Source organism: Drosophila subpulchrella, chromosome 2R (assembly GCF_014743375.2).
Source record: "Drosophila subpulchrella strain 33 F10 #4 breed RU33 chromosome 2R, RU_Dsub_v1.1 Primary Assembly, whole genome shotgun sequence".
NCBI lineage: Eukaryota > Metazoa > Arthropoda > Insecta > Diptera > Drosophilidae > Drosophila > Drosophila subpulchrella.
The window spans coordinates 2,740,163-2,757,257 of NC_050611.1; the positions used below are offsets into that span (position 1 = coordinate 2,740,163).

The 17,095-nt window shown below is 42.8% G+C and overlaps 2 protein-coding genes across 2 annotated transcripts; one reads left to right on the forward strand and one right to left on the reverse strand.

The window, feature by feature from the left end:
• Window positions 1-1,183: 1,183 nt before the first annotated feature.
• Window positions 1,184-2,848, reverse strand: LOC119550581. The gene is made up of 3 exons (XM_037859375.1): window positions 2,755-2,848; window positions 2,596-2,643; window positions 1,184-2,509 (listed from the first exon to the last, which is right to left on the reverse strand). The coding sequence occupies exons 2-3, from the start codon at window positions 2,618-2,620 to the stop codon at window positions 1,392-1,394; spliced, it is 1,143 nt and encodes a 380-aa protein (XP_037715303.1). The 5' UTR covers window positions 2,621-2,643; window positions 2,755-2,848; the 3' UTR covers window positions 1,184-1,391.
• A 6,858-nt stretch (window positions 2,849-9,706) lies between these two features.
• Window positions 9,707-11,248, forward strand: LOC119550670 (glutathione peroxidase homolog BsaA). The gene is made up of 2 exons (XM_037859523.1): window positions 9,707-9,929; window positions 10,830-11,248. Exons 1-2 carry the CDS (start codon window positions 9,718-9,720, stop codon window positions 11,206-11,208), a joined length of 591 nt encoding a protein of 196 aa, XP_037715451.1. The 5' UTR covers window positions 9,707-9,717; the 3' UTR covers window positions 11,209-11,248.
• The last annotated feature ends 5,847 nt before the right edge of the window (window positions 11,249-17,095 follow it).

The following is a 17,095-nucleotide window of genomic DNA, read 5'->3' on the forward strand; positions in this document are numbered from 1 at the left end:
TTATTTTTAACACTTATAAGAAAAAATCACCTCCGACTTTTAAAAAGAAAAACCTCCAGCAAAGATTGTTTTCATTTGTTTCATCTCGAAGGCTTTTTGATTGATGTGAATACTAGCCCAAAATTTGATATTTAATTTTTATAAGTTTGATGTCCCATACTGATTTTATTTTTTTCTGAATGCATCTTGAAGCAGAAGGAGCTACGCAATTTTACGAATGCTGCGTTGCACTTTTCCGCTTCGCACATGTAGATGTACTGGCACTCTCGAGCAGTTTATATAGATTATATACATGGATTTGTGAAGCAAATTTGTATTTATGCTGATGGCCGGGCACCCATGACACTCGCTTTTTCAGTGGGCTGTCTCTTCCTGGTCTCCTGACTCCTGGCTCCTGATTCCTGACTCCCAGCACATTATGTGCCCCATTTAATGTCTATGTGCTGCACACACACACTGCACGCACACTCGCACATACTCTAGCACACACTTACACGCCCAGTGAACGTCAAGTGGCGATTTACATTAGTTTTATTGTATACGAAATTAGCAGCATTTAGCATTCGGCATTTAGCAGTCGCAGTAGCAGCCGGCAAAACTTTTGCTTTCGGCCCCATTCACCTCCATCCACATATACATACTCAGCCTCATCCTCATCCTCATCCTTATCCGCAGCCAAGGGTTTGTATGTTAGATTTGTTTGCTCGTACGGCTGCACTGTCGCACTCGGCATATCAATTTTCCGACCACCCACCTCCCCTCAGGACATTTCAAGGTAGGAAATCGTTTTTGTTAATGAAAACGAAGGAAAACTTCAGGGGAAAAGGAAACCCTGGGGATCGGGTGCCGATTGAAGCGAAAGTTTGATATTTGTTGGGGGAAACAATGGCCAATCTGCGTGATAATGGCATTCCCTAAGGTTTGTTATGCAGTCTCCGAGCTTTACTTTCTTGTCAAGGTTATATTTTCGATTTGCCTAAATGTATGCAACTATGGTCGGATAAGCTGCCCTTGTAAATTTAAAAATTTATATCTTTCTGGTATGTAACACAAGTTACCAGGTTGAATTCTCTTTAAAATGCCATTTTAGTCGCCTAAAAGAATGCAACAAAATATTTAAGCTTAGTGGTTTGGATGGCACACCCATATATCCAAGCATGGTTTCCCCATTTTAAAAATTCCCTTTTGGTTGTGTATTTAGTTTTTATTGTTGTTTTTTTATGTTCTCAAGAAAGTCGGCCATTAAAGTCTTGTAAATTCTTAACTTTAACAAATATATGTAAACAGTTTCAGGCAGACTTTCCCGGTTAGTTAAAGAAAAAATATGAAACAAGAAACCTAAAATTTTAAGAAACCGGATGCTGTAAAAATCCTTGTTGTCCCACCTAGATCTAGACCAGATGGCACTCGTTGACCAGGACGACATCATCCTCGACCATCTCGCCGTTTCGATTGGCGTGGTGCTCATGGTGGATGGGGCAGCTGACGATGAGCTCCTCCTTGGGCTCCATCTTCTGTGCCTCCTTCTTGGCCTTCTTGGCCGCTCCCTTGTCCTTGCCGCCCTTCAGCTTGTCCTTCTCCAGCTCCAGCTCCAGTTCCAGGTGATCCCCCAGCAGGTGATCGATGACATCGGGGTTGTTGCGCAAAGCCAGATCCATGGCACCATCAAGGAACTGATAAAGGGGCGAACTAATGCGGTGTGGTGGCTCCTTCGGCGGTTCCACCAAGACGTTTCCCTCGAAAGTGGGCTGCAACAGCTGTTGCAGCATGTAGAGCATCGGCGGCAAAGCCTGTGAGGATTTGTGCTTGCGGTGGTGCTTCAAAGGAGGCGAGTTATGGAGGCCGCGAGGGGTGTTCTCGGCCGCATTCAGGAGCAGCACTCCGGCCAATTCCGGTGGCAGAAGTTCCGGGCCATAGTTGAGCTCCTGCTGCACACTCTCAATCATCATGTTGGGGGCCAGCAGCTCGAACTCCTTCACCTCGTGCTTGCCATCCGGCGATACCAGCTTGTTGTAGTACACATAGGGATTGGGTGGGCGTGTGGGCAGCGAGGTGGTCACAGCCGCCTCCCCCGACTGGCGACGCTTGTGGTGCAGCTGTCGTGGCTGCAGGCCCTCGTCCATCAGGCCACCCAAGCGCCTCTTGGGACGCCGCAGCCCCATCAGATCCTCCACCAGCTGGAATTTCCCAGCATCCGAGGGCGAGGATGTGGATGTGGAGGCCATGGCATCCAGTGCCGATGGGGTGGTAGTGCCATCCGTGGCTTTTCCTTGATCCACCGTAGTGTGCTTGGCCCCAGCTGCAGCTTTCTGCTTTGAAGATGTGGTTGCAGTGCTGCCAGCAGTGGTCACAGTGCTATTGGCCACCAAGGTGGCCTTTCCATTCAGAGAAGCATCGTTGTCCATGACAGTGGTTGCATTATTATCACCTGCAGCATCGCCCTGAGAACGCTTCATCCGCAGGCAGGCACCCGACATGGGTCCCATCACCATCATCATCATCAAAGCACCTAAGCCAAGCCATTCACAGTTAAATTAAAGAATTATATATCGTTATATTCCCTTTGTCTGCAGCTAAGCAACCCCAAATACTCACAGCCAAAGATCAGGTAATAGTTCATCTTGTACTGCTTGATAGATAGCGCTGTGAAAGACAGACGAATTGAAAACGTTAACCGAAAATTGACCACAATTATTTTATGTAGAACTTTTGTTCGTATTTTTTCCCGACGAAATAGCCACTATTTGAACTTACTTTATTTGATTGGAGTGGGTTCTACGTGTGCTCGACACAAAGTTTGTACTGAAAATGATTCGAAATGCTCCCTGCCTCATGGCGAGGCTTTGACAGACAGCTGGAGAGCTGGTAAAAGGTTACTGAGAGCCCGAAAAAATCGAATTTCAATATTTTTGTGATGGGATTTTTCCATACAGCCCTCACTCACACACACCCATCTGCGGCGACCTTTTCAAGTGCTGCAAATGGCAGCAGCAGCAACAAAAAAAAACCAAAAAAAAACCGCGCTCATACAAAAAGTTTGTTTCGTGAGCCGCAAACAAAAGCAAACAGTGGAAAAAGTTTAGCTTATAAATTTCCAATCAATTTTTCGTGCAAAAATCAAGCGCCCTCGCACTCACACACACGGGCACACACTCAAGTGCTCATATAGCCCGTGCGAGTGTGTGAGTAGCTATTACTTGATTAATAAATATTAGCAGCAAAAATTGGAAAATTCTCAGCGAAGCGTAAAAATGCAAACACCCAAACGGAAATGCGATACATTTGCGAAATGGCAGGAGCATTTTCCGAAACACCTATGCCTCCCAAGCACACAGGCCGACGACTACCCATTTACTCGTCCTAATTTTGATACCCTTTGCCATAGAATCTTCAGATATATCAATTGCTAATACTTACAAATGTTTTGACCAAATAATAAATAAACTGTTCATTATAAAATCAGTGCTTGAGTAAATTTAGTCCGATATTAATTAATCAAAATAACACTGAAAAGCTTAAAGAAAAATTTGTGTAATTTTCAGGTGTACTAAATATTCTTATTTATTAAAACAAAATTCAAATATATGTTTGCTTATGGACCTTTCCTCGACCAAATGTTTAACAAAAATTAAAATTTAGACATAGGAAACGTATGACTTAGTTTAGATTTAAGCAAGAAAACACCCCTTAATGTAATGAAAGTAAATAAATATAAATCACATAAATTAAATATTGTTGGTTATTTTATTTTATTTATTATTTTATGTTATATATCTTATGTTTGTATGTGCAACATGGCATGCTAATTATTTTTCTCTCCTGATTAAACTCTTATGCCACACTTAATGCTTCCAAAATATCTAAAGTACATCCCTTTCTAAAAGTATATACTTCTTTGCACTTTAGAGGGGTATTTACAACTCGAATCGCCTGGGTTTAGACTGAAACTTGTACTTCCTTCTGCTGCTGTCGGCTGGAGGCATTAATAATGTAAAGTGCGTGCGTCAAATGTAAATTCCCTGCTGCCAACGCATGCGATTCCATAAACTTGCGACATTTTCAACAAACAATTCTCATCGCCGTCGAGTCTTCGATACGAGTATGTGCGTCCTTCAAGGCGACTTAACGCTCAGGTGGAGGAGGTTTTTCGGGGCGGGAAATCAAGGGGGCCCCGGGGAGCAGGCACTTTTGCTTATCAGCTTAAATGTAAATGCCAAGCGAATGCAGCTGGGGGGCGGAGGAGCGCCTGGGGGCGTGGCTCAGCAGCAGCTGTTGCTGCATTGGGGATTTGCACATTTATACCCGAATATTGCGCTCCTTTTTTAGTTTCCCTTTTTTATCTGCCCAAGTTGATTTTTCGAGTGTATTGAATAAAAGTCGATTTTCCCCCACTGGATTTGTGCGCGTTCGACAAGCGGCTTAAATGCGTACAGTTAATACTCATATCCCTTTTGCATATGTCTGGGTGTCGGGGGCCCCGGCTTGAGTGGGTCTGCGAGTTTGGCTTTGATGTGCGACTGCGATGTGTGCCCTGGGTTAAGGTCGTGGCTTATTAGGGGTCCAAGTCCTCCGCCGCAGTGCATCATCTCGGCGGGATTTGCACGCAGACAGTGCCGCGCCTCCCAGGGCGATCCGCCATAATTGGTACCCAAAAATCACGCATACGCCGGGTGGGTCAAGTGGAGAGGGTCGCCTAGCTGTTGCTTTGATCTCGGCCGGAATCACAGAAGGAGACTCTTATTAAATGTTTCCCTTTCGATTCGTTTCGGGGGAGAAAGACACTCCGCCGACGCTGGCTTTGTAAACTTTCATTAGTTGCCTCGTTAATATTCCAATTGTTGACACACAAAGGCGGGCGGAGGTGGCTGGCTGGCTGGTTGGCTTAACCTGTGTATAAAGGAATTTAATTAATAACGTCCTTCGTCCTTTTGCGTGTGCAGCGCGGCGTAAACTTAATTAAATGCGCAAGTGGCAAGTAGCAGGGGCAAGTAGAGGGGGCAAGTGGCAGGGGGCACAGTGGCAAATGGCAAGTGGAGATGCAGCATCACCTCGAGAAACCCAGGTGCAAAGGTTGAGGTTAACACCTAGCCTGGCTGGTGGTGCAAAACGAAAAGAAAACTCTGCCCACACATGCCAAAAATTTTATTGGCCCAAACCCCACTTTTACGGCCACTGTTAATAGTGAAAAATGGTGCAACAAAAGGCGAAACGATGGCAGACGCTTAGGCAAAACCAGATGGAAATGGGAAATGGGATGGTGGCAAGTTCATAAGATGGCCATAAAACAGCGAGTTGTGGCTCAGCGACTTTAACGCGTTTCCATGTTTACGAGTTTAGTGCGCCTGCTTTATAACCTGTAACTGGGGGCGAAGTTTATTAAGTTTATACCAAGTGCATCAAATATGCAAAACCGCTAAAGTTGATCATCTTGGATGCTCGACGGATTCGAGGGTTTGATGTAGACATCTCTTAGCATAATCGCTGGTTATTGCTATTGGTCGGGTTGGCAATCACTCAATGCTGATTTTATGAAAGTCACAATTTCAGTTGTTGCTGTGGTAAAATTTTTAAGTTCCTCTGAGTTGGTCGGTCATAAAACGAGTGTACTTTTGATAAGAAAAATAATTTGTGGGGACTTAACGGTTTTAACAGAGAAGTGATATAGAATTTATAAATTTAAAACATTAAATTTTATTTCATGCTTAAACCATGTGCGAATTTCAGGAGCCATTTGTAGTGGCGACTGAATAGGCCGTTTTAGTTCATCCTAGAAGTATGCTCCTCTTCTGTATCTGTAAGCCGAGCTTCGTTGCATATCCGAAATTTTGGTGCAATGTTATCGGGGTAATACCAATGAGAATGGTAATTCATCGAAGGTCAGCCGGCGCAGGGAGTCTTTGGAAAGCTCGACTCAGCTGTGAAACATTTCCGCCGATGGCCCCAGTTAGGCCACGCTATTTTAGATTCGGGCTTTTCAAATCAAGCCGTCATTGAGTGCAGATGCACTCACTCTCTATTCCAATATAATTGGTAACATCCCACGTGTAGCTCAGGCAGGAGATGCAGGAAAGCCCCTGAGATAGGGCCCTAAGTCCGATCGCGAATTCATTTTTTTAAATCTGTGGAACATTTTTTTTTTTGGGGCATAAGAACCCCAAAACCACCAGAGCTGCAGAGAAGCAGCCAAATCGGAGAAGCATACGCCAGAGGAGCACCCTGCCGCATCTGAGAAACATCCGCCAGAGGAGCACCCTGTCCACACAGCACACGTCGGAGAAGTAGCCTCTTTGGCCGCATCTGAGAAGCATTCGCCAGAGGAGCACCCTGCCCACACAGCACACGTCGGAGAAGTAGCCTCTTTGGCCGCATCTGAGAAGCATCCGCCAGAGGAAGCCCTGCCGGAGGAGCAGCCCCATCGGAGAAGCACCCGCCGGAGAAGTGCCCAAGAGACCGCTGCCTGAGGCGCGCGCATCGCTCGTTCGCTTAGCCGTCAGAGGAGCCGTTTAGATTCCCCGGTTGGCGTCGTCATTGAGTGAGCCACTGGGGCTTGACCCACTGGTGCCAGGGACGTTCGACTAGCCCCAGACAACTAGTGTAGAAGAGGAGCGACTTCCGACAGTTAACCAATTGCACAAGACAGAAAATTCTAGGCCATATTTTTTTTGTGAGAGAGAGATATTCGCGATGTAAAATGCCGGGATGATAATCAGAAAAGTTTTCTTCCAATCGTTTGCACTCGCCAAGAAAAGTGAAAGTATTTTAACCCATAGGGCGGTATGAAATGCCTGATTTTTTTTCAGCATGTACGTTGAACGGAAGATCGATCTTTCGCCGATGGAAATCTGAGTGAGTTGTCTTGTTTAATTTACATTCTCATTCGAATGGTATCTGAATCTATGGTTGAAACTTTTGTTTGGTCTTGGGCGAGATTTAATAGACACCAATTACAAAAAAAAAAAACAAATAAATAAGGAAAAGGAAAACAATATTAATTATAATATATTTTACTAGATATTTCAATATTAAATTAATACTCGTAGTTCGTCAATTCTATACCTTGAGAAGAAATTAACTCGGGTCATTTAAACCAATCTAATTAAACCTATAAAAAAATTTTGAAAATTGTGGGAAAAGATTATACGTGAAAAAAAGGAACCCCGATAATGAAGTTGATATCTTAAACATATTCTTGGGTTTTAAATACGCTCACCAAAATTATATACATACGAAATTTATGCCTATACCTGAACATATTTTTACAGAAAAATATTATAATGAATTATTCTTTTTGCTTATATTACTATTACACTCTATATTATTATTATAAACCTGATTTACTATATTTTCTTTGATAATATTAAGATCTTTTGAATTTTGTCATTAAAAATGGAAACTTAAAAGTAACGTGTTGCTGAACTGAGCTGATGATTCCACGGTCGTAGGGAAAAGAGGGGTCACCAGAGCCATGCTCTAGTGGAAGGCGACCTAGGTAGGGTGGGCGATAAGCGGGCGCAATTACACCAGCGGCCACGCAAATAGTTACATCCCTCTTTCTTTGAACTTTGCTTTACATGCTGTTTTTTTTTTTTTCTTTTTTTTTTTTTTGAATTTGGTTTATCGTTCTTCCGATTTATATGACTAGCTCCTTTCAATGTCGCAAGCACGCTCAATTTCTTGTGATGTTAATAATAATGTGTGCATCGTAACTAAATCTGTGAGAGCAAGACCTCCACCCCAAAGCCACGAGCTAGCGCCGGACCTACAGCGTGCCACGCCATCACAGATCCTTTCGAAAATTAGTCCCTCAGTCGAACGTTACACGTTACACATTTTACAATTCGGTGCCTTTTCGGTAGGTACCTTTTACCTTACCTAGGTATAGAAATACGTTTCGTTTAAAAATTGCATTAGACTCAATGCAGAATTAAGAGTGAAATCGGGCCATATACAGATTTTTTTAGGAATTTACAAATGAACAAAACCCAAAACTGAACTGTTATTTTCGTAGGCAGTGTTATGAAACTTTTTTATTTACTAAATATCAAATACATAACAAACAAACATGTAATAATTACAGATACTATCTTTTTACACCATATTTGGTATATGTATACTTAAAAATTATTATGAATTTAATTTTTATATGTTTGCTTGTTAAAATAGATTTTATCGATTGCAGAGTTCTATCGATTGTCGATTTTAACGACGATAAGAACCAAAGTTTAACAACACTGCCTAAGGGAATAACATGAACCTCCTTACGTTGGTCAATACTTAAATTCAAATTTCAGGCGCAATTCTGCTACCGGCATAACAATGCAAAGCTATTATAAAGAAAATTTAATCTATTTTACCATGGATTTTGTTCAAAATTATCACAAATACCCTACAGTCACAAAGTTTTTTAAAAATTATACATCTTAAAATTTGCCGAATTGTAGCTCACAATATACTAATTTTAGCCTATTCATTTATTTGGCAAAATTAAAGGGTTACACTATAGATGTAAACTAAAACATATATCACCTAAGTTGGTTAAGCGCAACCCGAGATATAATTAAAAACAGTGGAGATACAAAATATTTGTTCTTTAAAAAATTTAAAACAAATACTTATTCATAACAAATATTTTGGACTTCTTTTTCGTGATCTAGGGGTTCATCTCTACCAGGAACTGCCATCGTTCTTCTTGGGACATTTTAGCTGTAAGCTAGTGCTATCAAACATTTTACATCTTCTTTAAGTTTACCCATTTATTAGTCATTTTCCTCTAATAGTAAAAGCACTAAATCTTCCTATTTGAAAGAAACAGGATACATTTTCACGTTGTGCAAAGGAGTTTGATATGTGATTTGCAATCAAGCTATAAAATGCACTGGCATTTCGGACGGCTTTTACTACACACGTTTGACAGACGACTAAAGGAGTAACGCCCACTCCCCGAAATCTAAATCAATTTCAGTCGAACGCCTTTCGCCTGCCATTGATTTATGGCCCACGTCCAAACGTCGTCTAAGTGGAAAAGCCGAACCGAAAAGAGGCGCAACTTTGCCGAATTATATTTCAATTCGGCAGCGAAAATGAAACAGAAACAGAGCGATACACAAAAGAGGGGCGTGGCCGGGGAAAAGATGTTAAAAACTTTTTGACAATTGACTTAAAAAGTTTCCTCAAGCTGGCAGAAATTGACTGCCTTTTGTATACAAATAGGCCGAAATCATCCAGGCCACACACACATATGCATGGACATGGACGGGGGAGGGGAAACGGAAGGGCGGGAAAGGCCGGGGAAAATGGTGGCGCGGCCATGGAGCGGAAGTAAACACATAAAACGGAAATGAAAATTCAATTATTTCGTTACGATTGTTCAACTTTTTGTTGTTTTCAGTGTGGCACGGATGTGTGCCTGTGTGTGTGTGTTGGTGCTCCCGTTTCGTGTGGCAGGCAGAGGCCAAAAAAGTTTAAAATTAAGTTAACGTGCAACTCGCCTCGTGGGTCAGCACATGCAACTTTCGCCCGTTTTGGCCAAATTCAATTTTGGCTGGCACTTTTTTTTTTTGGGCATGTGCCCGGACCGAAGCGAAAGGGCCACACATTTAAATGCGATTTTTAACAGTCGCTTCACGCACAATTAGCCTGTCGAATCGATATTTGTTCGATGCGATTCCTGAGTTTCGGTTTGGAATCCCAAATGCACTTAGTACAGTGTGGTTCGCGATGTTAAGTAAAGAGATTGCTCTCCACGGCCTCATGGCCGCAGTGGCCCTCGTGACAGTTCTACATACTCGAAACAGACTGCAGCGGGACTTGGAGGACATGCGATGGCGTCTAACGATCCACGCTCTCACGGTGCGAGATACCTACGGGAGTCCAGTGCCACTCCAAAGGTTTGCCGGTCAGGTGATGCTCATCGTGAACATTGCATCCAAGTAAGAATATTCACGTACATTCACGAATGTCTCATAATATGTATAATTTGCTACATTTCTCAAGATAGGTTCAGGCTACAATAATATTATCCCAATTCGAAACAAATTCCTTGTAATTTTAAACCAGTTCTTCAGAAGGCATACCCAATGAATGTTTTATCAGTCTGATTTTTAATAAAATCAGGTTCCATTTTTTTATATTTAATTGTTTTAGTATTATACATAGATCATTGTTAAAACATAATAACTAAGTTAAAGAATGGAATATCTAGGTACTAGACCGTTGATAGAACTGTTCATTTATATTTATGGCTTAACATTTTATGCTGGTTATTTGATAGGACTGTTAAATTTTGACGTATAATCTTACATTTGCGTAGGAATGATAACATTAAATTTAAAATTTGAAGTTTGTTAAGTTAGCTAATAGTTTTCAGGGCTTGGTGAATGCTCATAAAATTAAAGATTTAAGTTCATTAAAATCTCTCCTTTTAATCGTCAATAGTTAACATTAAACACTACATATATACATATTTATATGCCGATACTTTTTTCAAATACCTAAATGTGTAGGCTATTGAATACCGAAAAAACAAGTCAACATTCGTAGTAAGTTGTAAAAGTTAAAGTGTTAGGGTAATATGACAATTACTTGATTTTTGACTTACCACTTGGAGTTATTTTAAAAATCTAGAGAAAAGAGGTAAATAAATAGGTTTACAACAAAATAAATACATACATGTTTAGGTTGCCAAGAATTTTAAAAATAAATCGTGATTAGTCGGCAATCAAGCAAGTGACATAACAGCCCAAGATTTCTTTGTTTTCGTTAATAATTTAACATACTTTAGATTTATTTTGAACTTAAAATTGTTAAGGTCCGTTCGGTCTTAATTTCAGATGTGGACTCACCTCCTCTCAGTACGATGGCCTGCGACAACTAATCGAGGAGTACGAGGACCGCGGCTTGAGCATCCTGAACTTCCCGTGCAACCAATTCGGCGGTCAGATGCCCGAGTCCGATGGCCAGGAGATACTGGACCACCTCCGCAAGGAGGGAGCCAATATTGGACACCTGTTTGCCAAGATAGAGGTGAAGGGGGTCCAAGCGGATCCGCTCTACAAGCTCCTAACTCGCCACCAGCACGATATCGAGTGGAATTTCGTGAAGTTTCTGGTGGATCGCAGGGGGAATATCCACAAGAGATATGGCGCTGAGCTGGAGCCCGTTGCCCTGGCCGGTGACATAGAGCTGCTGCTCGCAGATGGGTCCGAATAAATAACGCAACATGCGCGTTCCTGCTCACTGGCCTTCATAACTGTGGCAACGTCAGGCCTTATCACTGGGGATTACTGCTGCTGATGTTGGCATCACATGCCAAGCGATTTCTTTCCGAATGGTCCTACCTGGTCTCGCCTGTCGCCTTCCCGCTGACTTCTGTCAGTTGCAAATGGCCAACTGGGCGAGGGGCTGTGATGGGGCTGGCAGGGGCAGGGGTGCTGACCTTTGCTGCACTGCACTTGTCACTTTGCTTTATCAAATTGCAGTTACCGTTGCAACTTGGCGCACGTCACGTCAAGCATTCGCCCAGTGTGACACAATCGAGTGGAGGGATAAGGGTATTGGATGCAGCGGGTAGAGCCCAAGGGCGACAATCGAATGCTCTTCGACCTTGGGTGCAACTTTCTTCGAAAGTTTTTAGGAGCAGCGAAGTGCAGTAGTATTAAAATAGGCAGGTCGGTTACATAATTCATAAACTTACACAGTTTGCTGTCAATCGAACTTGCTTGTATCCCTCAAGGGATTTAAAAACTATAAGGAAACGACTAGGCATTGTTTTAAAAAGTATTTCTCATTTTTAGCCTTGAAAAAAGTATAAACAAGAATGAGAAGGTCAATATGCATTCTTAAAATCGTTGAAGGACAAACAAGCACCAACAACTTTTTAGTGGAGTCCTCAAAGAGATTTGATTTTATTCCACAGGTGCGACACACATGCATACATTTAAGTGAAGCTTAAAGCGATAACTAATAGAATAAAAAGAAGGATCCTAAAATTTTATCAAATTTTCAAAGGAAGCAAGCAAGTATTTTTGGAAATAATACCTTAAATGAATTTTCTGTTTAAATAGCGGAATGCATTAATTTAAATTACTAACCTAACTAATTTGCTTCTTTGCTCGTTGTTCCTATAGAAAAAGGGTTTTCAGAAACATTACGAAACCTCAAACCTCCGTTTGTCTTGAAATTTTTGAAAAATGCACAAATGCCTGCAACTCCGGCATGGAATGCTCCTGGCCAATGTCTAAGCGGAACCCGGCTGGCCAGGACAACTTCCTGGAATGCCCCTACGAGCTCTTGCAACCGCAACGGAGCCTGACTCCGACCGACATGGATGTGGATGCCCCTGTTGCAACCTGCCTTCCGCCTCTGTTTTTGATTCTGATTCGGATTCTGTTTTGGTTGCCCTCCTTGTTGGCATGCAAACAAGCTCTTTTCTGCCTGCTGCAACATAAAAACGTGCCTGCACATTGCCACATGCTTACGCCTTGCCAGCTGCACGTGTGTGGGTTCGTCCTGCGAGTGTGCCTGTGTGAGTGCGGGGGCCTCGAGGGCTGCGTGTGTGTGTGTGAGTGTGTGTGCAGCGTTGACAGTAACCGAAATTGCCACAATTTGCGGCTGTGTACAATTTGGCCACTCATCAATCTGTGCGCATGTTAACCAAAAAACCATTTCAAACAAGTCAGACAATATCATGAAAAGAGCGGGGGCCACACTTACACTTCCGGTTACGCATACATATACTTCCCTTTATTCCATATTTAGTTTGTTTTTTCTTCCCGTTCGCCGGAGATGGGCCATTTTGCTTGATGAGCGCATTACGTTTGCATTTTATATTCCGGCTGCCAGGTCGTATGCGCGATATGCCAAGTGGAGGCAAGTTATTACGCATACGCCACCGCGCCTCCGCGTTTACCTAAGCCCCCCGAAAGCAAACCAATTTAATTTTTCAGCAGAATCGTTGTCGTCGGCGAAAGGCCTCGGCGAAAAAGTTGGTTTGTTAGTTGGCTTGGCATTTGTTCGGTTGCCTGAGTTGAAACTTAATTAACATTTGATTGATAAAGGTTGCACACACCGGCACACTCACAGGCGCCATTTCAAGCGTATTGGTGGGTGTGTGCGTGCGTGAGATTGTTGTCTGCATGCAAATGAAAATTTTCAATGCCGGCGGCGCATTCTCCATTCTCCAGTGATTATTTATGCCAGTGTGTGTTGGAGTCTGCCTGTATGCGTGTTCGAAATTTTAATTAGTATTATAAATTATTGCCAACGGTGTAGTAATTAAATGTGCGTGCGTGTGTGTCAGTGTGAGGCAGCGGCGAAGATAAAGCTGAATTTTAGCCAATTAAACTTGTATGACAGAAGCGACAGCCCCGCCCACCCCGAAATTAGCCCGAAAAATCCCACTCATCCACAAATCTCTGGGCTAATTCATTGTCGGATGCTGGCTAAATATTTCGTTTAAATTTGCATACTAAAATCACCCGAATTGTGTGGCATTTGGCATTGATTCGCCATTGATTTGATTTGGACAGCGTCAATTGAATTTGGCGATCTCTTTTTTTTTTCCACCCAGCCATGGCTAAGCAGCTTAGTCCGCCCCCTCCAGCCCCCTTCCCACGACCTTTTGTCACATGTGTCCGTGCAGTGGGAATTGCATTTTCTTATCGCCTTTGCTAGCCATGCAAATGGCAAATCGCAAATGGCAGATGGCAGAGAGCGGGCAAAAAAGGCTCCGAGGACGGAGATAGAATGACACAAAGGCCACAAGAAAAGCAAGGAGCCAACCGAGCACTGAATTCAATTTGTTCACTGAAAGTACTGCAGCATGAACAGAGCTCCATCGGCAAACCTGATCTGGATAAGCAATGCGAGTTGAAGCCCGATTTCAATCATCATTTGACTCACTTTATCATATTAAAAATTTATCGATATTCGCCCAAAAGACCCATAAAATACTTCAACACATTTGCCCCCAAAAAGGGCAGCAGATGAAAAACAAAAAGCTTAGCGTGGGAAAGGAAAATTCAATAAATTGCTTGGCTCGACATAAAATAATGCTGCATTATAGACTTTAGCCGCCCGCGGCAAAGTAACCGCCAAATGTTGCCCTGGAGAGCAACCAGCAAACACAACAATAATGGCAACAACGGCGGGAACAATGTGGATTCGATGGGCACACGGCAACCTTGAATGTCCTTTATCATCAAGAAGGATACATCAGCCAGTGGTTTCTGTTGGAAGCAATTATTTTCGGAAAATATAAAATGTTAAAAACTAATATTATAGTTAAAATACGCACTTAAAAATGTATTTCAATAGCTTGTATTATTCATTATTTTTTATTTTAACAGTTTGAAAGTTTGTTTTCTTTTATTAAATAACAAAATGGAATTCTTCCTAAAATCGCAACAAATTGAAAACTTTAAGCAAATCCAAACAAAGAACAACAATATTAAAATATACACAAATTTCCCAAAAATTCGCCAGCAAAAAACACTGGAACCGGGTTCGTTAAACGTATAATTTCAACAAATTTTCAAATTCGCAAACATTCGAAAGAAATGCAGACGTATTCAGAAGCGTTTGTTTACTTTTTAATGTAAACAGAGAGCAATTCCTCGCATTTGGTGGTCTCATAAATGTTTGCCTTGCCAAAAAAGAGTATGCCACCATCGAGGAATAGGCCTTCGGTTTTGGCCGTATCTCTGCTACGGGTAATTCAAATTGTCGCCGCCGAAACAATGACAGTGTCAGATGGAAGGACTTGAGCCTGCAACTTCGACTGCCAACTGCCGACTGAGGCAGCCCTCCAGGAATCGATTGCTATTTATGTTTTATGAGACGTAAAATGATTGAGCCAAACGGAAGGCGGCAATCCAAAAAATGCCAAATAAAAGCGGGTGGTTCGGGGAGGGGGCGGTGGTATCTGGTGGGTGGTGTTTGGTGGAAGTGGGCCCGAGACAGCTGCAAAAGTTTATCGCCAAGGCAGACCGCATTAAATGCGGGACAGACGCACACTCACGCATCTCGCCGTCAGATAAAGGCGTACGTTTGTATATGTAGTGTGCAATGCTTATGGAGGACGTCCGCTATCGGGAAAAGCGTTTTCCCGACATTGAAGGCGGGCAGCGGGGAAGGGGGCGGGCGGTCCGGGAAAAGCGTGTAAATTACAGCCGCCAATTTTTCTCGTTTTTCTCGTTTTTTCGGCTCGGCTCTTTGTGTGTATCTTGAAAAGTTTGGCGTGTGTTGTTGTCATGACGGCTATCATCTTAACTTGATGTGGTGTTAAGCCTTGTTGCTGTTGTTGCTGCACTCCAAATGATGAACTGACAGATTTCCCCTTCTTAACGACCGTGTGTGTCTGTGTGAAAGGCCTTTTTCTTAAAGTTTCTGCCACACTCGGCCTCCACAATAATCCCAGGAATTGTAATTGAAAACTGCGTTCCACTAATTAATCTTAATTAGTCAGTTCTGTCTTGTCCCCATTCATCGATCAAGCAAATTCCCCCGCATACGCATAGTGGGCTATTGTAGCGCTAATGACTAAATAATTGATCGAAAAGTAATCCCGACTGAGCATAGAAGAAGAACCGCCAGCCGTAATGCAGCTTTTCAATTTGCTAGACCAAAAATGGCGCTAAGCGGCTTACGGTCGCATGTGTGTGTGTGTGTGTGTGCGCGGCTAAGTGAATAAAAATCTTTTTGCACAATTCATTAAACGCAAATTATGCCCCAGAGATGGTGCTGCATTGTGCCGGGCAGCCTGCTTTTTTTCGGAAGGTATTTGTTTGCGCGGCACACGCGAGGCATACGAATTTTATATGAACTCGCACAGAGAACAGACTGGCCGAAAAGGATTCACGCACACATGCAAAACAGGATTCAGAGGATGGAGAGAGATGGAGGGACAATGAACCCGAAGGACACGACTGAACCAAGGTAATAAAGCCGCCCTTTGCCCAACTTGCCACTTGTTGTTGTGGCGCCTAACAAAACTTTCGCCCGTCGGCGGAGGAAACGGTCACGATATAGATAAATACAAGTCCACAGGACAATTTATTGTCACACTTAGCGCCCGGCCAGTGCCATTGTTATGTAAAAGAGCGAAAGGTAAGAGGGTAACGGGGCGGATGCCTTTTGGCGTTGCGTATACGCACCATCGGCAGCAACTTTGAGGCGCATTCGCATTGACGTCACGTTGCAAGCGCCTCTTCGAGCTCGTGAGCGTGTGCGTGTGTGTGAGTTGATTTGAACACCAGCAGGTGGCAACTGCTGCAAAAGGTTGCACTTGAAAGAATTTGATAGCCTTGAAATTGAATGGAATACATCTATTAAGGCAACTGGGTTTGAATGAAAGGTACATTTTGATACATAAAGATGTACTCTTTAGTTTTGCAATAAACACCATTGAAATCCTATCAAATTATGTATGACATTCTACAAACATCATATCTTATAGAGATAAGATGTTATTAACATCGCTAATGAGCCTAATAAATAGACCTACAATCATACAAAGATATCCTTATATTTTGTATCTTAGCCTTAGGCCTACGAATTTGTGAGCTATTTTTAATTGAACTTATGTTCTTCCTCGTTTTGTGTCTGTATAACTTATTGTAGAAGGCCACGAGTTTCCCAAACCCAGGATACTTTACTCGTAGTCTTAAGGATTAGGGGTTTAGTCAAATTTTTAAAAACAGTCCGTGACTCTTTCTCTTTTTTCCGTGTGTCCAATACACACCGAGCCTTTATTCCCGGTGCAATGGGCACGTGCTGGGGATAAGCAGTCCGGCCATCGACTGAAGGACACGCATCCCTGCTCCGATTCTCCTTGTGGCTGGTTCTGTGAGTTTGAGAAGCGTTTTATAGCAGGATGGTCATGCAATATGTATAAGCTGATTGCCGGCAGTCATAGTCCAGGAACAAACAACCGACACAATTACGGCAGCAATCTTAAACAATCATTGACAGCCTCCTCGTGCGCAACTATTTTCGAACAGGTACGTACTCGTATAGCACTGCCCACCTTTTCATCGCTTTCTCCGTTGTCTTTGCATGTCAAAGGATCAGAGCAGCCGTGTGGCCTGCCCCAGAGATA

Coding starts and splice junctions, on each gene's coding strand:
- LOC119550581 (XM_037859375.1), bottom strand. CDS start 2,620: ATGAACTATTACCTGATCTTTGGCT. Junction 2,510..2,595: donor CTATTACCTGATCTTTGGCT/GTGAGTATTTGG, acceptor GGCTTGGCTTAG/GTGCTTTGATGATGATGATG.
- LOC119550670 (XM_037859523.1), top strand. CDS start 9,718: ATGTTAAGTAAAGAGATTGCTCTCCACGGCCTCATGGCCGCAGTGGCC. Junction 9,930..10,829: donor ATCGTGAACATTGCATCCAA/GTAAGAATATTC, acceptor TCTTAATTTCAG/ATGTGGACTCACCTCCTCTC.